Genomic DNA, 25,899 nt, shown 5'->3' on the forward strand with positions numbered 1-25,899 from the left:
GGAGGGGAGGGGAGGGGAGGGGTGGGGGGGCCGGGCCAGGCGGCGCCCCCTCCGGGCTCACAGCAGCCGCGGGCGGGCCATGAGCGCGGCGGAGCCCGGGAGCCGGCGCCTGCCGCAGGTGCCGCCTCCTCCGCCGCCGCCGCCGCTGCTGCTGCGCCGCCGCCGCCTGGCCGCCCGGCGCTTGGCCTCGCCTTCCCGGTGGGCGGCTCCCTGGAGCCGGCCCCCCATCACGTGCGGCCCGGGAGGCACGCCGGGCCCCCTCCCCGGGCTGGCTTTGCCAGGGGGCAGCGGAGGGCAGGGGGCGAGGGAGTGGGGAGCAAAGCCGGGCTCGGGGATGCGCGGGGCGGGGGGCTCCCGGGGGACGCGGAGGCTTTGAACGCGCCCCCCCCCCGGTCTTTTCCACGACTCGGGGCTCCGAGTTCGTCCGTGAGGCGGCGGCTCTGCCCGCCCGTTAGCTGCGCCGAGGCCCGCGGTTGGCGGCCGGCTGAAAGAACGTGGGGAGACGCCGCGGCGCGACACGCGAAGAGTTCCCCTCGCTTAGGGTCGGGCATAGCCCGGGGCGTGAACCCAGCCCGGTCCAGCCCTGTCCGAGCCCCTGTTCGAGGGACACGTGTATTCTAAGGCGTCGCCGCCCCCTAGCGGTCAGCCTGTGTTTTGCACCCTGCGTCGGATTAATGATCATCGTCCAGTAATCACGATCGGTCAGCTGCCCTTTGGGGAAAAGCTTTCTCCGTAGTGGTTACGGCGAACTCCCTAGATGAGTCTCTGCGACACTGCGCCCTGCCTTTCAAGGATGGGTTGGGTTCTGAAGGGGTGCATAAAGGCTAAAAAACGAATGTAATTAATAAATTAGCAGTTGGCAGGGCAGACTTAAATATGAATGGGAAATAACTTGTACTTGATTTCTGACAACGGGGAAGATAGGTTAGTCTCATGCACTGGAACTAATCCTTAAAGGTAATTCTGACCGGAACATTGCTATTAAATAGAGAAATGAAAAATAAAAATGAAAAAATCTGGGGGCAACAGGTTTCACCAGGGGATGGTACCCTTGGTTAATTCTTAAGATAATATGTGACAGACGGACACAATATCCCTGGCAGAAAAGTAGGATCCAAATTAAATTGATTGCCACCACCATTCCTGCTGCACAATTTTTATTTATTCATTTAAAAATGTATATGGATAGCCATCTAGACCAGCATTTTTCAAACTTGGCAACTTTAAGATGCGTGGACTTCCATTCCCAGAATTCCCCAGCCAGCATTCCCCATCCCAGAATTCTGGGAATGGAAGTCCACGCATCTTAAAGTTGCCAAGTTTGAAAAATGCTGGTCTAGATATGGAACTCCAGGCAGCAAATACAAAAATGTAATGCATAAATCCAGTCAATTAACAGAACCAAGTCAAGGCCCCACTAAAAAAAAATCTCACTGCCAACACACGCATTCTCCAACAACATTACCAACTCCCATTGAATTTCTAAAATTCTCCTCACATTTCTGTTCACCTCTTTCAACAGACCTTTCTAAATGAAGGAAAAAAAACTACCTGGGAATGCGGGAAGGAAGAAATCTTATGCTCCCCTTCTCTGGATATATCCAAGCAAAGGCTGGATAGCGATTTGTTGAAGGTGCTTTAATATGAATTCCTGCACTGAGTTGGGGGTCTGACTAGATGGCCTCCGGGGTCATTCTGACAGTAGAATTCTATGATTCTCTGAGTAGGCATGGAATGGTGCAGAGGGAACAGTGTTAGGCCTGTATAAAAGGGACTGGAGTTTTTGGGTCAGGGTGTTGTGGGAACTCAGCCCTGGTCTTCAGTGCTGTGTGAATCAATGCATTACAGGTAGTCCTCACTTAACAACCATTCATTTAGTGATGGTTCAGACTTACAACGGTGCTGGAAAAAACAACTTGCGACTGGTCCTCACACTTACAACCATCACAGCATCCCCACAGACACATGATCACGATTTGGGCGCTTGGCAACCGGTTCACGTTTGTGACTGCCCCATGGTCTTGTGATCGCTGTTTTCGACCTTTCCGGCTGCTTCTGGCAAGCACATTCAATGGGGAGCCACATGATTCACTTAACGACCATGTGGTTCGCTTAACGCCCATGGTGATTCGCTGAATGACTGCTGCAAAAAAGGTCAAACTCAGGTCAGATTCAGTTAATGACCACTTTGCTTAGCAACTGAAATTCCGGTCCCAGTTGTGGTTGTTAAGTGAGGACTACCTGTATCTTAAATTAGGACTTCCCAAACAACAGGTTCCAGTCTCCTGGTTTTGTGAATGTACTTGGGGGGAGGAATTAGGGGAGAATTGTGGATGCAAAGCAGGATTACTATCAGAATTCACTGCCTGGACAAGCCCACAGTAAAGTCAGAGTAGTTACTGTGGAAAGCAAATATCAGTGCAAAATAAACATGAGACGCTTGAAAAGGGAACTCGGATTTCAGCAATTTTTTTAACCAGCTCATCCTTCCTTTTACAAACAGGATATTCAGTCTGATTTTTCATTGTTTATTTCCACTGAAAAGATTTGGATGTTGTAAGACTCTACCATCGTTTTACGTGATAGCTTAACATTTAATTCTTGAAAGTGCTATATTTACCCTGCCAAGACTAAAATCATTAGTCCTGGGAGTGGGTCACATCTCTGCAAAGTTTGAGAATCCCTGCCTTAATCCATAAAATGGTCTGTTTATTTGGAAAAATGACCTCCTGAGGTGGTATTTCCAAACCAGAATAAGTTCCAAAGGTGTGAAGGGCTGTAGAATGGAATGATGTCGCTGCCAAAGTGACAGATTAGGAATACCAAAAAAGGAGGCAAATTAAAGGGAGAAATGCTAGCAATAATTCTTGCAAGAGTGGTGCTTGTCTGTTTGTATGCCCCCAATTGAACTCACTATTAACTCTTTATGATTGAGGTCAGTATCTCTAAGGTGTAAAACTGAGCAGGTGAATCTACATTTCCGTTGCAGAAAACAAGTCCCCCAGCGCCCCCTTGTGTTTTTGGAGAGCACCACCTGGGATACTCAATCTCAGATATGCAGATGATACCACTTTGATGGCTGAAAGCGAAGAGGAACTGGGGAGCCTTATGATGAAGGTGAAAGAAGAAAGTGCAAAAGCTGGTTTGCAGCTAAACCTCAAAAAAACCAAGATTATGGCAACCAGCTTGATTGATAACTGGCAAATAGAGGGAGAAAATGTAGAAGCAGTGAAAGACTTTGTATTCCTAGGTGCAAAGATTACTGCAGATGCTGACTGCAGTCAGGAAATCAGAAGACGCTTAATCCTTGGGAGAAGAGCAATGACAAATCTCGATCAAATAGTCAAGAGCAGAGACATCACACTTGTCCTGATTACCAGGAAACACACTGAGGCGAGGACTTGGTCTCTAATATTTATTAGTAGTACTTAACAAGAATCCTAACAAACTGAGAAAGCGTGGGAAAACCCAGCCATATAAACCCCAAAGGTTAAGGCGGTCCCGATCTGTGTCTCTTTGAATGGCTGAACAGTTCCTCAGTGCTACGCATGCGCTTGACAGTCTGGGTGAGAGCCCCCTGCTCGCCATCCTTACTCATGACAACACTGACAACAAAGGCCCGCATAGTTAAAGCAATGGTGTTCCCTGTAGTAACGTATGGCTGCGAGAGCTGGACCATAAGGAAGGCTGAGCGAAGGAAGATCGATGCTTTTGAACTGTGGTGCTGGAGGAGAATTCTGAGAGTGCCTTGGACTGCCAGAAGATCCAACCAGTCCATCCTCCAGGAAATAAAGCCAGACTGCTCACTTGAGGGAATGATATTAAAGGCAAAACTGAAATACTTTGGCCACATCATGAGAAGACAGGACACCCTGGAGAAGGTGCTGATGCTGGGGAGAGTGGAGGGCAAAAGGAAGAGGGGCCGACCAAGGGCAAGGTGGATGGATGATATTCCGGAGGTGACGGACTCATCCCTGGGGGAGCTGGGGGTGTTGACGACCGACAGGAAGCTCTGGCATGGGCTGGTCCATGGAGTCACGAAGAGTCAGAAGCGACTAAACGAATAAATAAACAAACAAACAAAAACCTGGGATACTGAGTGGTACCAAATCTTTCCAGGCTCCAGGTTTTTTGCAACACCCAGGTGACACAACAAAATAACTTCTAAAAGGAAAAAATAAAAATCTTTGGGTCCCATCAAAACGAACCAATCTTTTCTGCCATACCAAAAAAAGTTAGCTGTTTCGTGGGGTATTGATAGAGGATTGCAGATTTGAAGATAGTCCTAGAAGCGTGGGGTCCTTGGAGATCATCTAGTCCAGTGTTTTTCAAATGTGGCCACTCTAAGAGGGGTGGGCTTCCACTCCCGCCAGGCTGGGGAATTCTGGGAGTGGAAGCCCACCCCTCTTAAAGTGGCCAAGTGTGAAAAACACTGATCTACTCCAACTCTGCAATGTGGAGCATCACCAACCATCCTTCTTAGAAAGCTCCAGACTGTTCCACTGTTAGACAGCTCTGAATGGTCAGGAAATTTTTCCTTGTATTTAAATGAAATCTAGGTAGCTGAAACTTGTACCGGTTGTTTCTGGTCCTAAATTCGGCAGTCATGGAAAAGATCCTGACCATCTTTCTTATGGCAACTCAGCCTTTTATGGACCTGGACCCGGCTATCCTTCCTCTCCTCCATCTTCTCTTCTCCAGTCGGAGAAAGGGTGAGATGTATCCCTATCCCCAATTCAGTGGTTTAGAGATTTACAGGGTTAGTCAAACTCTAAAAACACACCACTCAATTCAACCCATTAAAAAAAATCTAGGCTGCAAATTGATGCTTGCTGGGAATAGGACCTATTTTGTTCATCTGGATTTAATTACGTGTGAGCAGACGTCAGATATTGCATTTAAGTCTGCCTGTCCTCTGGGCACCATGCTGGTTCTTCTCTCCTCTCACTGCTGACCTTCAGAACAGACCAATAAGGTAGGCCCAGCTGGGGAGCATAGGTCTTCTGATCGATGATGTTCCATCAAGTCGGTGTTGACGCTCAGCAACCCATAGATTTTCTCCAGGATGATGTGTCCCTAACCTGGTCTTTCAGCCCTTCAAACTGTACACCCATCACTTTCCTTCCACCTTTCCCACAATTATGGACTTCTCCAGAGAGCTGGATCTTCTCATAATGTGTCCAAAGTAGGAAAATTTGCGCCTGGTCCTTGGTGCCTCACATGAGAATTCTGCGTGCACCAGTTTGCTTATCTTTGGTTTGTTTTCTTGGCTGTCCACGGTCTTCTCAATCGTCTTCTCCAGCACCAACCTTCAAAAGCATCAATGCTCTTCCTCTCCTGCTTCTTCAGGGTCCAACTTCCGCTTCTATAGAGGGTCACAGGGAAAACCATGGCTCGCACAGTTCTGATCTTTGCAGTATGGACACAACATTTGAGTATCTTTTCCAAGACCTTTAGAGGGACGCGGTGGCGCTGTGGGTTAAACCGCTGAGCTGCCGAGCTTGCCGATCGGAAGGTCGGCGGTTCGAATCCGCGTGATGGGGTGAGCTCCCGTTGCTAGTCCCAGCTCCTGCCAACCTCGCAGTTCGAAAACATGCAAATGTGAGTCGATTAATAGGTACCGCTTCAGCGGGCAGGTAGCGGCATTCCGTGTAGTCATGCCAGCCACATGACCATGGGAAGTGTCTACGGACAAACGACGGCTCTTCGGCTTTGAAACGGAGATGAGCACCGCCCCCTAGAGTCGGACACAGCTGGACTTAACGTCAAGGGAAACCTTCACCTTTACCTCCAAGACCTTTATGGTTGCTCTGTGGAGTATTTCGTGACTGCTTGCTCTTTTACTGTTGGTGATTGACCCTATAAAGCAGAATTTGTGCACCACTTCAGTATCTTCATTGGCAAGTATGGACCCTACACAGTATGTTCCCATCCCTAGTCTTTCACCTAACAGCACCTTGTCAGCTTCGAGAGAAACTCATAAAAACGAGTTGGTAGGAACAAATGCCCTTTGAACCCTTATTAATGCAGCCTGGACTGAATGCATCCTACAGCAGACCTTACTTCAGGGGCTCCTGAAAGCCGGGGAGGATCTGCTTTGCTTTAAAGCTATGTTCTCCACCCAGGCATCTTCCGGGTGTGTTGACTACAACTCCCATCAGCGTGGGCTTAGGCGAGGTCTGTAGTCCAACACATGTAAAGAATGCTTGGCCGAGCCACCTCTGTGGCGACTCCCACCACTTTTAAGTCACACGTTTTACAGAGACACTTCTGTCTCTGTGTAAATTGCAGATACTGCGTGGGGCGCAATATTTCTTCTCGTTGGGGGCAGTTGCCCTTATCCAACATGGCTGAACGGGCATCCCTCCTGTTTCAGGTATGGCCGAGTGGGATTCTCTTGCCCCGCCTCAAGAGGTCCGCCGACCGGAGAACTCGCCCTCTTCCAAGATGGCCTCTCCATCTCCCTCTCCCTCATCCCTTCCAAGATGGCCTCCCCTGACGCCCCGCCCCCTCCCTTCTCTCGCCCTCTGATTGGCCCCAGGCACGCTAGGCTGCCATGCCGCTTGAGGGCAAAGGGCTTCCGGGCCGGTTCCTCTTTCCCGATATCCTCCGCGCGCCCGCGCCGCCCGGAAGAAGGAGCCTGCGCCGCGGCGGCCGCTGTTGAGAACATGGCGGCTGCCGCCTCCTCCTCCTCCTCCTCCTCCTCGGTGTGGGGCGCGGGAGGCGGCGGCGGCGGCGGCGGGAGGAGGAAGAGGAAGGCGACCCAGCAGCCCTGAGGGACGGCCCAGGCCTGCCCGCCGGCGCCGCCATGTCTTTCTTCAGGCGGAAAGGTAGCCGCTCTTTTGAGTCGGGGGTCTCCGGAAGGCCAAAGGGGAGGCGGCCGGCTGGGGAGGGGGCTGCGCCGGCCTCTGGGCCGGGGGGAGGGGGCCCGGGAGGGGCGCGCTGCCCGCGGGCGAAAGGGGGCGGGAGCCGCGATGGAGGGGAGGGGGCTGCCTGCGGTGGGGGGTCTCCTTCAGTCAAGGGGGCAGGGGGAGTGGGGGGAGGGGAGTGGCTCGTCTTCCTGGGTTGGGGGAGCAGATGGGGGCTGCCCCTATGAGTGGGTGGGGTGTAGTGACGAAGGGGGGAGGCGCAGATGGGGGTGTTCGGGGGACCTTTACCTGGAGGGAGGGGCTCCAAGGTCCTGGGGTGCCAAGGAGGACCCAGGCGGGGAGCTGTGCTTGGCTGCAGGGAGGGGTCTTGGACCTGTAGTGCTGGCAGGTGGGGGGTGCTGGGACAACTGAGGGGGTCCTGGAAGGTCCAACCGGGGCATAAAGAAGGCGGGTGTGAAGAGATTTGGTGCCCTGCAGATTTGGGCCTTCTTGGATGGGACACCACTAGGAAAGCCCAGGTTGAGTGCTAGCCTGCAAAGTGCAAAAGAAACCACAGTGGAAGACTTTGGAGATAGGGATCTGTCCGGCTTCCCAGCAGGAGGTGATGGCCCCGAAGACTGGGGAGTGTGTGTGCTATTAAATAATAATTCATAATAGTTGCTATGAAAAGGCAGCTGGAACTGTTGGTGGGTTTTCCATCCAGCTGGCTGAGCCTCTTCCTCCTCTCCAAGCACCCCCATCTTGAGTGTTCTTGGGGGTTCTCCTCAGAGTGCCTTTGCTGCAACTTTTCTGAATTCTGGGAAGTCCTCAGATGAGCAGCCCTGGGGGAGTTAACTGAGCAAAGTGCATGGCGGCTCTAAATCCTAGGAAGGGTTGGCAGGCCTGAATGAATGTTTTGAAAGCCAAACAATAGCAGCCATAAAAGGAGGAGAGCACATTGTAATTATTTCTGCATTAGGTCAAAAACTTCCTAAGGCTGCAGGCTTCACATCTGAAGCAGGCTATCTGATGTATTTGTGTTGGGAATTTGCCTTTTTCTTATTTTGAATGGCCTTTGGTTGAAGGAATTTAGTTGTCAGATTTGAACAGGTGATTTTCAGAGGCTGCTCTAAACCTCTCTGAATTTGGGGACTGGCAATTGAATAATGTTGCACACTTAAGCTGAAAGATGATACAAGTGATATAAACAGTCAGATATTTTGAAATGCAGAATTAAGCTGTTAACCAGAAAAAAAGGAAGAGAAGCTTTGTGGATTTCATAATGCCAGCTATGTAACTCAGGCTGTGTTTTGATTGCCTCTCAAGTTAAACAGACCAGGTGCCCTTCAAACAAAATGCTTGAGTCTTTTCTGGTAGAAATAATGCTTTTGAGAAAATCGGCAGGTGGGGCTGAGTTATTACTTATTTATTTATATTTTGAATTTGTAGGCTGCCCAACTCTGATGACTCTGGGCAGCTTAGCATGTAAAAACAGTAAAACCAACATAAAATTCCAAAAGGCAGCATCACCCAGAGGGAAAGATAACCAACTCTTCTCCCCACCCCCACCCCACGGAGATAAAACACACAGACGTCTCCCCCCAAGTCACCATAACCCAAGGCCTGGGGGAAGAGCTATATTTTTTAAGGCTGTTAAGGTGGGGACCATGTGAATCTTGGGGGGGTGCTGTGCTGTGACAAAGAAGGCACACTTCCTAGGTCCCAATAGATGACGCTATTTAATTGAAGGAACCCAACATACGCCCCCTCTGACTGCTATCAGGGTAAGGGCAGGCAGAGATTGCTGGAGACAGTCCCTCAAATACCCATTCAATGCTATGAATGACTTCATAGGTGGCACCCAGCACCCTGAATTGCACCCAGCAGCTAACTGGTAACCAGCGCAGCCCACAGAGCATGGCACGGGCTGAGCATCACAGCTTGTGACTCTGTACCAGCTATAGTTCTAGATTGTTTTCTAGTGCAGCCCCATGTACAGCACCTTGCCATAGTCTATCTCCAAAGTAACCAAGACATGAGTGACCCTACAAAGGGCCTGCCAGTTTCCTGTTTGGTCTTTTTTGACTCTGGCATATTGCGGAGAAAATTTTGAGCTGGTGTATCAGCCTTTCGAGGCTCGTTAATTCCATCCCAGGTAGCTTCTGCTTGAAGTCATGGCTTTCTTCAAGCCTGAACCGTTGGTCTTACTCAGTGGCTAGAATCAGGGGGTGTGTGATTTTTAAAAGTTCCATTTTCTTACATGTGCTTTTCTGAGAGAGGTGGTGTGATGCTGGCTTTTGAACGGCTCTGTGCTCACGCGCCAGAGGTGTTATCCGCAGGCAACTAGGCAAAAAAATGCTTTGCAAATGACCCACAAATTACATAGAACTGGAGGCAATAGGCCAACAGGCTCTTTCATGGGTTAGTAACTTTTGCAGATTTGAGACCTGCCTTTTAAAATCCCACTTATTGTGGGTTGTTGTCTTTTAAGCCAATTTTTCTTGATTCTGTGGTCTAATACAACTGGAGAATCCCAGAATGGAGAAAGCTGTTTCGCTCTAATTAGCTTCCTTGTGAGCATAAAATAGGGGTTGTGTGAAGAGGTTAAACCGTTCTCAACTCCTTGAGGAAAGGTGGATAGGAAAACAACGAACGCATTTTCTTCCTTCCAAGGTGTGCTGGCAATACAAGGAATTAAACATTAATAAAGACCACTGTTAAAACCAAAGCACTACAGAAGTTAAAAGAGGCAACTCAGTTGCTTAAATTTCAGTTCGAAATCACTTAAGGGGTTTGGGGAGATGTTGTCTTTGGGGCTTTCTAAAAAGCTGCCAATGATGAACCCAGCAGAGCAGCCCATAATGCCTTAAGAGCTGCTAGGTTCAGCCCAAGAGAGAAAGGCCTGGTCTTAAAGGCAGATTGATATGAGGAGAAATGTGAGGCTCAGAGAAAAAAATTGTGTATTGGGACGTATCGGCCTCCCAATAAAACATTTCAGGAAAGGCTTTGTTGTTTTTTGCAACACCTGCAGAGATTCAAGCGGGAATAATATAAGAAAAGTTGCATTTTGCGAATTATGCTCGCAAGCGGCAGGTGGTCGAAGGTCTGGTTCCTGGGTGTATTTTAGATTTTTGATTGGAATGGGTTGCATGTTGTTGTCCTATGTTATTCCAGCTTAGAAGGTCAATGCCGTAAATCGTGACCACCTGTGTATGTTGCAGACTATCAGGATTTAGGACGCTGACTTTCTGTTCCTCTGATCTGTTGAAGGTGTCCTATGCTGGAATCCTTCCTCTCTGTCAAAAGCAGTATTTCAGGGTGGGGCAGGGAAAAATCCCCATCTCGTTAGTGGTTCCCACCCTTTGGCCAGTACAAGCAAAGCTTTGCCAAATTTCAAAGACGCCAGCTGTAAGATTTCCCACTTTTTCAGATTTCTTCTTTCTGGAGCGTCAGATCCCCCTGTTAAATGCATTTAAGGGTGATGCACAACAGTTCTTGGTTTATGTGTGAATGCATAATCCCCAAAGTTTGTCAGATGTGTCAGAAGAGAATCTTGTTGAGGAACATGCAGTCACCTTGCACCAGGCAAAATTATTAGCTTGGTTGCTTTTTAGATATACTGTTAAGATCTTGACATCTGGGTAGCTTCTCAATGGCCAGGATTAAACCAACATCAGCAATAAGTCATAGGCTTGGTCTTGCAGTTCTCTGCCTACCATCTGAAGAAGTATAACGACAGTCCATCAAGCGCCCTACCCTCTTTTAATTCTGAAAACCTATTTGGGTTATCGGCTCAGGATGGACGCTGTAAAAACTTTTTAACGAACTCTGATAACTCAGTGAGGAAAAAATGTGATGTATTTATCCGATTTGCACCCTCATTTCTTGAGGCAAGCTCTCAGAGAAGCTACTGAAGGCTTCCTTTAAAAACCAAAAATGCTTTGAAGTCAGTTCTATTACTACAGGCTGAGAGATTCAGAACAGGACAAGGGTGGGGCAAGAGAATCAGTTTTGCTTTGACAGGCAGATAGTGACCTAGTTAAACCTTTTTCCTTTCAGCGCAAAGAATCAGGAAGTTTTAGCCTTAGATAAAGTTGCCTGTGGGTTCGTGTTAACAAAAAGTTACTCAGAGCAACTGTCAGAATGCAGCGGTAAGGATAAGGTAATGGGTGTGATTTTCAGGTCCTTTTCTTTGCAGAATATTGTTAGGATTGTGTCAGAACATTTAAAATGCTGGATTTTTGATGCGTAGGGAGTGACTGTGTTGAAGGTTACAATTGTTAATTGATGGACTGGATGATAAGGACACCTTTGTTTGTTGAGATTTTTAAAGGAATAGTGCATCTTGTGCTGATTGAGAAAGCCCTTAGCTTTAGAAGGCCTATTCAGTTGTTTTAATGCTCACATTTCTAAAAATATTGTTAGAGGATCAGCTGAGGTTGGTGAGGAATATGCCATCTTAAACGGTTCATAGGATTCTTCATCTCTGCATCTCTCCAGAGATAGGTTTTATAGGATATTTAATTCCTTTGCATCTCTGAGCAGCCTGTATTCTAGTAGTTAATGCTGCAGGGTTTAAATCAGGGTTTCTCAACCGTGGCAACTTTAAGATGTGTGGACTTCAGCTCCCAGAATGCCCCAGCCAGCCATGCTGGTTGCCTGAATTTTGATCACATGACCGCCGGGATACTACAATGGTCATAAGTGCGAGGACTGTCATAACTTTGAATGGCGCTAAACAAATGATTGTAAGTTAATGACTACCTGTAATGTATTATATTCTAGAACAGAGTTTCTTAATTCTGGGAGTTGAAGTCCACACATCTAAAAGTTGTCAAGGTTGAGAAACCCTGGTTTAAATAGCAGTCCTGGAAGTTCCTCAAACCATATTTTGGATGTTGGCAGGTGAGCCTCAAGAGTATGTGAAGGGTGAGAAAGAAATATTTGTGGCCCAGTCACTTGGAATTGATTCCCAATTTGCACTGGCAGTCATGCTACTGAGCATCACACACTCAATTACTATTACGTGAATTTTGTGACTCTTTCACCCTTTTTGAACCAAGCAGCCTCTGGATCCTTGAGACTAGTGGTTTAGAAGTTTCTTGTGTTGCCGGGAAGGATCATGTTACTTTGGAGTGACATTTTATTTATTTATTTATTTATTTTAATTTATTTGTCGTTGTTCCTGTTGGTGCTTGAGGCTGGCAGTAATGCAGAAAACATTCAGGTGCAGCTTGAAGTGCCCACAGCTAAAGGTGGTGATGAATGCCTTGTTCCTGCTTGCAAGTTAGCGCTTGGGAAACAATACTGCGGTGGCACTTGGCCGGAGAGGGTGGGAGACGGCTAGGCGAGCAGTTAGATAACAATCTGCCGGTAATTTGCAATAGCTTGACAAGCATGTCCGACTCCCAATAGAAAACGTCAACAGCACATGAAGGTCTAAATTAAGCTGCTGATTATTTGATTAATGATAAGGGCTTGGCATAGTCAGGCTTGGCTTTTGTGCATGAAAAGTAGGTAAGTTCAGTCCGGTTCTGATATAGAAAACAAATCTTTAGGCTCAGCATAAACTAAGTAGGTATCAGCCCTTCGAGGGAGGCCAGGGCAAGAAATAAACCCGACAGGGATTCCAGTGATGCTACTTTCTTGCATGGCTGGCTGGGGAATTCTGGGAGTTGAGGTCCAGACATCTTAAAGTGGCCAAGTTGAGAAACACTGATTTAGACCCAGCCAGTCCACTGGGGTAGTGAGGAAGGACCTTTATAAATGCAAAAAATGGGTAGTTGTTTGAAACTGCAGTTCCTTTGGTGCTGAAGGCCCCAGATCCAATCCCTGGCAATTTTGGTGAAAAAACAAAGGTTCTGATATTGAGGTAACTGCTTGATCAGATGTCCTTCATCCATCATGGTTAGATGGAGCAGTTGTCCAAAGTGTGAAGGATGCCGGGTTGGGAAACTGGCTGGGATGAAAGATGGCCCTTTGCAGCCTTGGCTGATCCCCCAAATCTAACCAGGTTTGGAACTGGATTAATCCTTGGATGGGAGACCTCTAGGCCATCCCAGTGCTATAAGTGCCATTTTAGAAGAAGGTTGGGGGGGTGGAATGCTCTGAGTGGTTCCTTGTCCCTTCATGCTTTAAAAATAAAGGACTTTCTGCTTTCCTCATATGCCTGTTCATACCAGTTTAAATTGTTGGTGAAAACCCACTCAGTTACTCAAGCAAGTTGTATTTAATTCAAATTGTTTTTTCCACTCTTCTTCTCTGTAAGTGTCAGCCCTCCCAGGTAAACCAGACAGGAGAAACAACCAGATGAGTTAATTCTGCTTTATTGTAAGGCTGCATGAACGGATCTAGCAAGTCTGAAAGTACAGTTCTCCTGCCTTCCCTATTTACCGCCTGAATAGTTAGGGCTGGTCCTTCCTAAGTTTCTTTCTCTGGCCGTTACTTTGCTGCGGGCTCCCTTCTCTTTGATCTGATTATTCCCTAGGCAGCATCTCTTCCCTTTGTTCCCCAAGGTCACCCTCACATTCCATCACAATAAGCCCCAGTGTTTCTCAACCTTGGCCACTTTAAGACGTGTGGACTTCAACTCCCAGAATTCCTCAGCCAGCATGGCTGGCTGGGGAATTCTGGGAGTTGAAGTCCACACGTCTTAAAGTGGCCAAGGTTGAGAAACACTGGCATAGCCCTTCTACCTGGGCTGCTAGGTTTTTGAGTCAAGCCGCAGCTCTGCAAACGAGATGGTTCTTCTCTTGCAGGGACGGCAAGGAGAAAGTGACAGCCAGGCCACATTTCTTTCATTTGCAGTTGCCGAGGGAAGCCAACGCCGCTTTGCATGGAAGTTGCAGAAAGTATTTCTGTGGCAAAGCATCATTCCTGAAGCCTTTTCTCCTTGCTTATTCCCATGGGTGTTTTATGGAGAGAAAGAGGCAAAACAGCTCACTCTTCTTTGCAGGAGCCTGGCCATAAGTGCCAGGTGTCTTCCGCCATGACTAACAGGCTGCCCAATGAAAGCTCCCTTCAAACTAGGTTTAAATTGCCCAGTTCCAGAAATGAAAGGGCTGTGTTCCCAGTGAACTTGCAGAAGAACTGATTTAACCAATGGCAGGGTCTGCTGAAAGATGCATGAAAAACTGGGGGTGCTGACCTTTGCTCTCCTGCGAGGAGGTTTCTGCCCTGGTGTCTTAAAATCTCTTTGGTAAGGCTTCCAGGGAAAAGGGGTTCCTTAGCCTCAATCAGAAACTTAAGCAGTACTTTTCTGTCCCCAGGAGATTTCAGTGAGAATCAACTGCCTGTGTTTCAGCGCTGTGGAAAAAGTACATTTAAGCCCCTTTCTCCCCCTCCCTCCCCCAGCCCCAATTATATGTGCACCTGCTCAGGGCTAACATGGAGTGTGCTCTGCGTCTTAATTTCAAACTTGCTTGGTCCTCGCAAGGTCAAAGCTGGTGTAGGTGCAGGGGTGAAATGCGCAACTGACCAATTACCAGCTCTCCAACACAATAACGCTGGTCTTTTCTTCCTCTTGAATCAGCCCAACTAAAAGAAGGATAACCATCTGCACTGCCTGAAGCCAGTTTTTCAGCAGTGAAGCTGTGGCGTGATTTGGGGGGTTCGGGCCTTGATGATGAGCCCCCCTTGGTCTCACGGCCAGGCCTGTCATTCATGAACTATTACAAGTCGTTCTTCCTCTGGATATTATACAAGGAAATTAGGGAGCCCTGAAAGGTCCTGCAGGCCCTTCAAGATAGGTCAGGTCAGGAAATAGGCTCAAATGGATGCCTGGAACCCAACTTTATTGTGGCAGGGTTTGACAGAGATTCTCTGCACCCTCTTTTGTGCCGAAGACAGTCAAGGTGGAGCAATCTTGAGTCTGTCTCATCCCCTTCTCTCTTTCAAGGCCAAGCTGACGTTTATGTAACCACCTCTGCATTCCTTCTGTAAGGGGGAATGAGTGTTCTTAGGATGGCTGTGCTTTCTAGCCCAATGTTTCTCAACCTCGGCAACTTTAAGATGTGTGGACTTCAACTCCCAGAATTCCCCAGCCAGCATAGCTGGCTGGGGAATTCTGGGAGTTGGAGTCCACACGTCTTAAGGTTGCTGAGGGTGAGAAATACTGTTCTAGCCTAAAGCATTTGAAGACCCTTTTAAAAAGCAGCCTTTTAAAACTGAGTGGAGGATCCTTCCACACCCTGGAACTCCTTGAGTATATTGAGGGCATGCTAGCTGGGGATTCTGGGATTTTTAGGCCCAACACATCTGGGGAGGCCCAGTATGAAGAAGTCTGGAATATCCTGGTGTTTCTAATGCATAAGAGAGGAAACAATCTTAGATTGAAATTTTCTCTGCTGCCCTTAAAAGCACGTCCTCCTAGGGCGGTTTACTATTCATTTCAATCACAGATAAGAAGTTCAAACACGAATCAAAAGGCCTAATAAACATATTAATTAAAATACACAGTGAAATGTTTGATCAAAGCAATGGCTAGAGAAATTACAAGTTCCCACATTGAGCAAATACATGCACATTTCCCATTAACAAGGAATGGAATAAAGGGCCTGCGAAAATATTTTTGCTTAGCACTGAAAGGCAAACCGTGTTGGCTGAAAATGCACCTTCCGGGGGAGCGTTCCAGGATGGAGTGGGGGCTACACCAAAAAGGCCTGTGCCTGAGCCTCAGAAGGGGAGGCCACACTGAGCAGGACCTTGAAATGTTCTTAGGGTAATATGGTTGGAGCAAGGCCAGGTCAGATACCTGTCCTTCTCAGGTATGTTAAGGATTAAGAGTTGCTTGACGCTCCAGACCAGTGTTTCTCAACCTTGGCAGCATTAAGACATGTGGACTTCAACTTCCAGAATTCTAGGAGTTGAAGTCCACACGTCTTAAAGTTGCCAAGGTTGAGAAACACTGCTCCAGACTGATGGTGTCAGCCTTACCAGGTGGACCAGACAAGAAACACAGCCAGATAAGCTTAATTCTACTTTACCGTAAAGCTACATTAACAGAACCTTGCAAGTCTGAAAGTACAAATCTCCTGCCGTCTCCTTTACAGCCCAGGAAACTAGGGGGGGTCTCTTCTGAGTCTCTTGCCTTGCCCGCTTTTCTGACGGTTCCCTGGGCAGCATCCCTTTGCCCCGCCTCCCAAGGCCTTTCCCCCATACCATCACAGATGAGGAAGTTGCTGGATGGGTTGCTAGAAAGAGGAAGCAGCAGAAAGGCAAACTCCTGGATTCTTGGGCCCATCTTCTTCTGCCTGTCACATGATGCTAACATTTATCCACTCTACACTTCTTGCATTTGTTCTTGAGACTGAAGTTTGCTGTTCTATTTAATGGATCCTTAATATACTTAAAGTTAAATTTACTTTAATATGCTTAAGGTTGAATTTGGTAAGCACGGGTGGATCTAGTCACCTGAACGCACCTTCCCTTCCCACAATCACCCTGTGAGGGAGGCCTTGCCGAGAGGGTGGTAATCCCAGATCTCCCAAGGAGCACCAGCCATGAGCTTTGTAGGTGAATGCGGATTAAATTTGGATCTGCCTAGCCCTGTTGCAGCACTGCCACTCAGCCTGGCGTCCTGCAAATGCAGTGGACCTCAGTGCCCCAGCCAGCTGTTCCATATTTCAGTCCAGGAGCTTTCCGGGACTACGTCAGACTCCCCACTCAACACTAGGAAACATTACAAGCACAACAGGAATTGATAAATTCCCCAGGAACATCCGGTTCGCATTAAGTGGCTCGGTGTGTTTTGAATTCCATCCTGGGAGTTGATCACACCTGAGATATCTCCTCCCTGGCTCTACCTCTTCCTCCCAGTTGGCAGCATGTGTAATTGCTTGCCAGTAATTACACAGAGCATCTAGAAAGTCTTCTCCTTGCGCATGGCTGGTGCTCCTGGGCCAGCCTTGCAAAGGGAGATAACTCCAGAGTGTGATAAATGAGCAGAAGTCCCGATTCGGTAATAAGAGTCATGTATATGGGATGGGTGGACATATAAATTTTTTAAATTTATTAAATTTATTTATTTATTTATCCATCCTATTTATATAGCTGCCCATTTCACAGATTTGTGACTCTGGGTGACCTACATTAAAAAAGACAATCATAAAAAACTAACCATTAAAAATTAAACAAAACACAATCAAATTTACTAATAATGGAGTAGCAGAGAGCATTATTGCTGTGGGCAATAAAACCATCTCACTAATTCAGCACCGCCTTGGGACCCCTAAGCCTGTTGGCACAGCCATGTTTTAAGAGTTATAAGGGATGGGGCCAGTCTCACCTGGGGGGGTGAAGTTCCACAAGGTGGGTGTCATGGCAGAAAAGGCCCATCTCCTGGGTTCCACCAGATGTAACTCCTTAGCAGACAGGACCCACAGTGTACCTCTTATTCTGGACCTGATGGGATGGGCAGATGTAATCGGGTGGAGGAGGTCCCTCAAATAGCCCAGCCCCATGCCATGAAGGGCTTAAAAGGTCAAAACCAGCACCTTGAATTGCACCTGGAACCAAAATGTCAACCAATGCAGCTTGCAGAGCAGAGGTATTAACATGCTGTTTTTGAAGCACACGTAACTGCCTGTGCCACTGCATTTTGTACCAGCTGAAGCTTTTGAATACCCTTCAATGGCAGCCCCATGTAGAGTGCATTGCAATAGTCTATCTGGGAGGTGACCAGGGCATGAGTGACAGTCAGCAGAGCCTCCTGGTCCAGGAATAGACACAAGTGGCACACAACACGAAGCTGCGCAAAGGCCCTCCTAGCCACAACTGCCACCTGCACTTTGAGCAGGAGTCGTGAGCCTAGAAGGAACCCCAGATTGCATACCGGCTCTGTTTGGGGCAGTGCGACCCCATCCAGTACCAAAGATGGCATGGTCCCTGAACTGGAGGGCCCCAAATCCCAAAGCCACTTAGTCTTTCCAGGGCTCGGTCGAAGTCTGTTGTTCCCCATCCAGGCCCCTACAGCCTCCAGGCACTGGTGTAGGGCATCAACAGCATCGCTTGACTCGCCAGGGGCAGAAATAAAATTAAGTATCATCAGCATACTGATGATACCACACCCCAAGACAACAGATGCTCACCCAGCAGATTCGTGCAGATGTTAAAAAGGAGAGGAGAGCACCAACCCCTGTGGGACCCCACAAAATGGGGGCCAAGGGTAGGATCTCTCCTCCCCAACCACCACCGGCTGGAACCAATCCTGAAGAAGGGAGAACCAGCACAATATGGAACCACCCACCCCCAATCCCTGGAGCCAGTCCAGAAGGATACCATGGTCAATGGTCTCAAAGGCCTTGCTCAAGAAGAGCAAGGATGGATGCACAATCTCCATCCCGCTCCCACCAGAGATCTTCTAAAGGCGCAACCAGTGCCGTTTCCGTCCCATACCTGTGCCTGAATCCTGACTGAAAGGGGTCCAGATAATCCGCTTCATCCAGAGTCCTCTGAAGCTGCTGCATGACCACTTTCTCAATCATCTTCCCCAGGAAGGGGAGGTTAAATACTGGGCGAAAATTGTCCAGTATGGTAGGATCCAGTGATGGCTTCTTGAGGAGGGGGAGAACCAACACCTCATTAAGAAGCGGAGGAACAACCCCCTCACTCAAGGAAGAATTCGGTATCGCTAGAACCCACCCACGTGACACCCCATAGGCTGTTTTAATTAGCCAGGAGGGTGGCCAAGCTCATGGTCATAAGGACCACATCCACTTGCTCAGGCCAACAGGTTGAAACCAATCCCAGATAACAGGGCAAGAATCTGTCTCTCATTGATTGCCAGATGCGCTCTAGGCCGCTCTTCTCTCATTTCATCTCCCTCAGTTCGTCCATGAACCACAGAGAGTGGGAGGTCACTCAGAAGTGACCCAGTCCAAAATCTCAGCTGCCCTCTTGTTCTGACCAAGCGGCAACTGAGACTTCAGATGGTCATGCAGCAGACCAGCAGGAACAGCCCCCAGCTGCCTCTGAAACCCATCAGGGTCCATCAGTCGCCGAGGGCGGACCGGTTTAACAGGTCCTGCTTCCCTGCGGCGGATAGGGGTGCCAGAGAATCCCATGGTAATCAGGTCATGATCTGACATGACAAGGGGGATACTAAAGGTTCCCCCAATACCAGATCACATTACCACCGCTCCAACAGGAAAACCAAATCCGGTATGTGGCTGCTGTTCCGTGTCAGGTCCTGGATGACCTGGGATAGGCCCACGGCTGTCGTGGTAGCCATGAACTCCTAAGCCACCTCAGATCCCACTCCTAGTGAAGGCAGGTTGAAGTCCCCCAGAACCATAAGTCAAAAAGCTCAGCCAGGGAGTTGCTACACAGCAGGGAGGCTGGGACAACAGCAACAGTCCCAACTGATCCCTAGAGCCCATCTTAATGAACAGGGTCTCACATCTGGCGACCTGTGGGGCAGCACCTCTGAAAGCCTTAAGAGATTCTCAGATGGCAATTGCCCAGCCCTGAGATCTCGGCTGATGCCACACCCGAAACCCAGCTGGGCACATTTCTGGAAGGGAACTTCCCCTTCTGATCCCAGCCAGATCTCAGTGATACGTGCCAGGTTGGCCCTCTCATCTGTAATTAAAGCACAAATGAGGGAGGCCCTATTACAGACCAACCTGGCATTTAGTAGCAGCCGGAAGCCAGGGCCTCTGAGCTGCTGACTGGGCACAGGGGTTTTGTTCAGAGAACTGGCACACGGAACCAGCATAAGCCAGTTTGGTCTGGTGGTGAAGGCAACGGGCTAGAAACCAAGAGACTGTGAGTTCTAGTCCTGCCTCAGGCATGACAGTCAGCCAGGTGACCTTGGGCCAGTCACGCGCTCTCAGCCCAACCCACCTCACAGGGTGGTTGTTGTGGGGAAACTAGGAGGAGGAAAGAGTATTAGGTATGTTCACCGCCTTGAGTTATTTGTAAAAATAATAAAGGCGGGATAGGGAAATAAATAAATAAATAAGGCGCCAGGCCTGCATTCCCCGAGGATGGCCCACTCCCCATCTCCCACCGTATCTACCCGTGCCTGTCACCACTGAGGTGCTCTGACCTGGGATGCTAGTCAGGAAAGGTAGGCGTGGCTAGATACGCCCGATGAGGACTCTCAGACCTCCGAAAAAGAATTCTGGGGCACGTTAGGATCCAGCGAGCACCCAGTCAGACGTTGCTTTCCTCTTCCCAGCTGGGGCAGCTGGGCAAACCTGGGATTCGCTGTGGGTGGCTTGTTTCTTGTTATGTGTGAATGGCCTCCTTGGCTCGATGCTCTCCTAAGAAGCAGGATCTGGAATAAGGGTTTGTTCTTCCATTATGCTTTTGGCTTGCTGGGAGACCAATCCTGGGATTTTGGTTCACGCAGATCCTGCTTGTGCCCTGCAGAGAAAAACTATCTTGTTTACAGAAGTCAGCAGAAGACAAATCAGCGTGGGAATGGACTTGATTGCGTCCGTGACAGGCTTTGAACTTTTTCTGTGGGGGGACGTCAAATCCCAAGCAGAGGATAGAATTTTACTATATTGTGTTGCAGTGTTTCTCAAGCTCAGCCACTTTAAGCTGTGTGGACTTCAACTCCCAGAATTCCTCAGCCAGCATGGCTGGCTGGGGAATTCTGGGAGTTGAAGTCCACACAGCTTAAAGTGGCTGAGCTTGAGAAACACTGTCCTATTGCATTCTGCTGCAAATTCCCTTGGAGAGAGAGGCAAACAGGGAGGTTAAAAGAAGTTTGTCCTGGGGTGATTTGGAGCGCAGGGGGCAATCCTTGCTGTGCTGTTGGTTTTACTCACAGTAGTGAAAACAGAACTGGCGGTGAAGTCTGGTTTCGAGCAGGAATATGTGAAACCACTCTGACCATCTCTCACTTGGAAAAGTCGTCCGGTCAATCTGCAAAATTCCCAGTAGACCTTTCATGTACAGAACTCACCCTGGGGAGGGATGGTTCTCCTAAAGTCTGCTTGCTGAATTCCATTTGCAAAAAACTCGCCAATTTCTGCTAAATAGCCCCTTCCCGGACAGGCTCCAGCCCCTGGAGCAGTGTTTCTCAACCTTGGCCACTTTAAGATGTGTGGACTTCAACTCCCAGAATTCCCTAGCTAATGCTGGCTAGGGAATTCTGGGAGTTGAAGTCCACACATCTTAAAGTGGCCAAGGTTGAGAAACACTGCTCTGGAGGCTAGTATTAGAGGTGATCTTGAAAACCCAGGCAGGGTCAGTCCTCCTTAATGCTTGGATAGGAGACAGCTGGGAAAGCCCAAGATTGTGGGTTAGACTGGGAAGTAAAAAAGTCTCTGGAGAAGGCAAGGGCAAACAGCTTCCTCTTGTTGCCAGAAACATGATATGGATATGTCCATATCGTCTTCATGAGTTGAGCTTGACTCATCCTTGACGTCACAAAAATCTAACGCGGGGTGGATTCCCCTATGGCACTAAGCCATATTATGTAACTTGGTTTGGAATTAGGGCAATGCATGGTTCTGACAGGAAGCTCTGGTGTGGGCTGGTCCATGAAGTCACGAAGAGTCGGAAGCGACTAAACGAATAAACAACAACATTGTTTGTTGTTGTTTATTCGTTTAGTCGCTTCCGACTCTTCGTGACTTCATGGACCAGCCCACGCCAGAGCTTCCTGTCGGTCGTCAACACCCCCAGCTCCCCCAGGGACGAGTCCGTCACCTCTAGAATATCATCCATCCACCTTGCCCTTGGTCGGCCCCTCTTCCTTTTGCCCTCCGCTCTCCCCAGCATCAGCATCTTCTCCAGGGTGTCCTGTCTTCTCATTATGTGGCCAAAGTATTTCAGTTTTGCCTTTAATATCATTCCCTCAAGTGAGCAGTCTGGCTTGATTTCCTGGAGGATGGACTGGTTTGATCTTCTTGCAGTCCAAGGCACTCTCAGAATTTTCCTCCAACACCACAGTTCAAAAGCATCGATCTTCCTTAACAACAACATGGTTCTGGCCAATTGTGACTCATTCAGTAAATCAGCATTATTACCGTATTCCGTAAACCCCCACAGTTTAGCGCCGTATGTGTTTGGAGGCAGAGTGGCCTGTCGTAACCTCTTAGGGGTTGCTCAGGATGTTGCTCAGCTGACCTGGTCCATGGCCCGAGAGCTCGGCATTCCCACGTGCATGTGTTCCCTGCCCATTCTTAACCCAGGGCACATGAGGAGGGCAGCAGCCCGCCAGGGTCCAGTGCCAGACCCCGTTGCTTGTGCAAAAATGCTTTTGTTAGTTTATCAGGCCACAGCTGTAAACCCGTAACCGTATTACCGTATTAAATACTCGGAGGGCGTTGTGAAACCTAGCCAAAAATCTGTGGTGAGCTTTGCCCCAGAGTCTTAACACTTCTTGCCTTGCGTCTGCGTGTGTTTAAGTTAACTCTCCGACCGTAACATTGACGGTGTAAAGCTGAATAAAATTAAGTTACTCAACCGCCCAGGGTCCCTCTTGTGGGGGGGAGATGGGCAGTGGCAAAATTTGGGGAAAAAAATAAATATTGAGCCCAGAAGAGAAAGTTCCTTCCGGCTCAACAGAGACCTTTGCCCAGCAGCAAATATTTGCATATGAGTAATTATTGCAATTTTGCCTTCTGAGGACCATACCCTTTTGTTTTTTTGGCTTACATTTTTAATTGTTCGGGGCTTTTGTTGCTGGACCGGTGGCTATTTGTGGAAGAGAGGCAAAGACAACCAACAAAGATCGTTCCAGCGTTTTTGAGCGTTTTCATCCCCATGTTGTTGTTTATTCGTTTAGTCGCTTCCGACTCTTCGTGACTTCATGGACCAGCCCACGCCAGAGCTTCCTGTCGGTCGTCAACACCCCCAGCTCCCCCAGGGACGAGTCCGTCACCTCTAGAATGTCATCCATCCACCTTGCCCTTGGTCGGCCCCTCTTCCTTTTGCCCTCCACTCTCCCTAGCATCAGCACCTTCTCCAGGGTGTCCTGTCTTCTCATTATGTGGCCAAAGTACTTCAGTTTTGCCTTTAGTATCATTCCCTCAAGTGAGCAGTCTGGCTTTATTTCCTGGAGGATGGACTGGTTGGATCTTCTGGCAGTCCAAGGCACTCTCAGGATTTTCCTCCAACACCACAGTTCCAAAGCATCGATCTTCCTTCGCTCAGCCTTCCTTATGGTCCAGCTCTCGCAGCCATATGTTACTACGGGGAACACCATTGCTTTGACTATGCGGACCTTTGTTGTCAGAGTGATGTCTCTGCTCTTGACTATTTGATCGAGATTTGTCATTGCTCTTCTCCCAAGGATTAAGCATCTTCTGGTTTCCTGACTGCAGTCAGCATCTGCAGTAATCTTCGCACCTAGAAATACAAAGTCTTTCACTGCTTCTACATTTTCTCCCTCTATTTGCCAGTTATCCATCAAGCTGGTTGCCATAATCTTGGTTTTTCTGAGGTTTAGCTGCAAGCCAGCTTTTGCACTTTCTTCTTTCACCTTCATCATAAGGCTCCTCAGTTCCTCTTCACTTTCAGCCATCAAAGTGGTATCATCTGCATATCTGAGATTGTTAATGCTTCTTCCAGCGATTTTAACTCCAGCCTTGGATTCCTCAAGCCCAGCATGTCGCATGATGTGTTCTGCGTACAAGTTGAATAGGTAGGGTGAGAGTAGACAGCCCTGCCGTACTCCTTTCCCAATCTTAAACCAGTCTGTTGTTCCGTGGTCTGTTCTTACTGTTGCTACTTGGTCGTTATACAGATTCCTCAGTAGGCAGACAAGATGACTTGGTATCCCCATACCACTAAGAGCTTGCCACAATTTGTTCTGGTCCACACAGTCAAAGGCTTTAGAATAGTCAATAAAACAGAAATAGATGTTTTTCTAAAACTCCCTGGCTTTTTCCATTATCCAGCAGATACTGGCAATTTGGTCCCTAGTTCCTCTGCCTTTTCTAAACCCAGCTTGTACATCTGGCAATTCTCGCTCCATGAACTGCTGAAGTCTCCCTTGCAGGATCTTGAGCATTACCTTACTGGCATGTGAAATGAGTGCCATTGTTCGATAGTTTAAACATTCTTTAGTGTTTCCCTTTTTTGGTATGGGGATATAAGTTGATTTTTTCCAGTCTGATGGCCATTCTTGGGTTTTCCAAATTTGCTGGCATATAGCATGCATTACCTCGACAGCATCATCTTGCAAGATTTTGAACAGTTCAGCTGGGATGCCGTCGTCTCCTGCTGCCTTGTTATTAGCAATGCTTCTTAAGGCCCACTCAACCTCACTCTTCAGGATGTCTGGCTCTAGCTCCCTGACCACACCGTCAAAGCTATCCCCGATACTGTTATCCTTCCTATACAGGTCTTCTGTATATTCTTGCCACCTTTTCTTGATCTCTTCTTCTTCTGTTAGGTCCTTGCCATCTTTGTTTTTGATCATACCCATTTTTGCCTGGAATTTACCTCCGATGTTTCTAATTTTCTGGAAGAGGTCTCTTGTCCTTCCTATTCTATTGTCTTCTTCCACTTCCGCGCATTGCTTGTTTAAAAATAATTCCTTATCTCTTCTGGCTAACCTCTGGAATTTTGCATTTAATTGGGCATATCTCCCCCTATCACTGTTGCCTTTTGCTTTCCTTCTTTCTTGGGCTACTTCTAGTGTCTCAGCAGACAGCCATTTTGCCTTCTTGGTTTTCTCTTTCTTTGGGATGTATTTTGTTGCCGCCTCCTGAACAATGCTGCCGACTTCTGTCCAGAGTTCTTCCGGGACCCTATCTACTAAGTCCAGTCCCTTAAATCTATTCTTCACCTCCACTGCATATTCCTTAGGAATATTAGTGAGCTCATATCTAGCTGATCTGTGGGTCTTCCCTAATCTCTTGAGTCTGATCCTAAATTGTGCAAGAAGAAGTTCGTGATCGGAACTACAGTCAGCTCCAGGCCTTGTTTTTACCGACTGTATAGATGTCCGCCACCTTTGGCTGCAAAGGATGTAGTCAATCTGATTTCGGTGTTGTCCATCTGGTGAAGTCCATGTATAAAGCCGTCTGTTAGGTTGTTGGAAGAGAGTGTTTGTTATGCAGAGTGAATTGTCTTGGCAAAATTCTATCAGCCTGTGTCCTGCTTCCTTTTGTTCTCCCAGGCCATGCTTACCTGTAATTCGAGGTGTCATTTGACTGCCCACCTTAGCATTCCAGTCTCCTGTGATGAAAATAACATCTCTTTTAGGCGTGTTGTCCAGTAGGTGCTGCAGATCCTCATAGAACTGCTCTACTTCAGCTTCTTCAGCATTTGTGGTTGGGGCGTATATTTGGATCACGGTGATGTTAGATGGCTTGCCCTGAATTCGAATTGAGATCATTCTGTCATTTTTTGGGTTGTATCCAAGCACTGCTTTAGCCACTTTACTATTAATTATGAAGGCTGCTCCATTTCTTCTGTGGTCCTCTTGTCCACAGTAGTAGATCTGGTGGTCATTTGATGTGAAGTGGCCCATTTCAGTCCATTTCAGTTCACTGACGCCCAGAATGTCTATCTTTAATCTTGACATCTCACCAATAACCACATCCAATTTGCCCTGGCTCATAGATCTTACATTCCAGGTTCCAATGGTGTGTTGATCCTTAGAACATAGGATTCGCCGTTCGCCACCAGCACCGTCGGCCGCTAACCGTCCTTTCGGCTTTGAGCTAGCTGCGTCATCACATCTGGGGCTAGTTGAGCTCATCCTCTGTTCCACCCCAGTAGCATTTTGACCATCTTCCCACCTGGGGGTCTCATCTTCCGATGGTATACCGACATATCTCTGGTTGTACTGATCCATTTAGTTTTCACGGCAAGAATACTGGGGTGGGCTGCCATTACCTTCCCCAGGGATCGCATTTAGTCTGACCTCTCTGTCATGACCTTCCTGTCTTGGGTGGCCCTTCACGGTTTAGCTCATGGTATCATTGAGGTGCTCAAGCTCCAGCACCACAACAAGGTAACGATCCTTTGCTGAAGTTTCATCCCCATGCTTCAGCCAAAAAGGCTTCTGGGGAGCGGCGTATAAAATAATCCGCCCTTGAGGTTCCAGCCAAAAAGGCTTGACACACAAGGAAAGAAGCAT

General features: G+C 48.1%; 1 protein-coding gene across 3 annotated transcripts in view; it reads left to right on the forward strand.

The window, feature by feature from the left end:
* Positions 1 to 6,617: 6,617 nt before the first annotated feature.
* The window catches only part of AKAP10 (A-kinase anchoring protein 10), a 39,901-nt gene continuing 20,619 nt past the window's right edge, over positions 6,618 to 25,899 (forward strand). For all 3 annotated transcript variants that reach the window (XR_010067351.1, XM_063295588.1, XM_063295600.1), the window contains exon 1: positions 6,618 to 6,830. Coding sequence is in view for 2 of the 3 variants with exons in the window: in XM_063295588.1 (XP_063151658.1) it covers positions 6,809 to 6,830 (22 nt within the window). In the remaining variant the exon portion in view is untranslated. The remainder of the gene's footprint in view (positions 6,831 to 25,899) is intronic.

The sequence above is a fragment of the Candoia aspera genome, chromosome 1 (genome assembly GCF_035149785.1).
Source record: "Candoia aspera isolate rCanAsp1 chromosome 1, rCanAsp1.hap2, whole genome shotgun sequence".
In the NCBI taxonomy this organism is placed as follows: Eukaryota; Metazoa; Chordata; class Lepidosauria; order Squamata; family Boidae; genus Candoia; species Candoia aspera.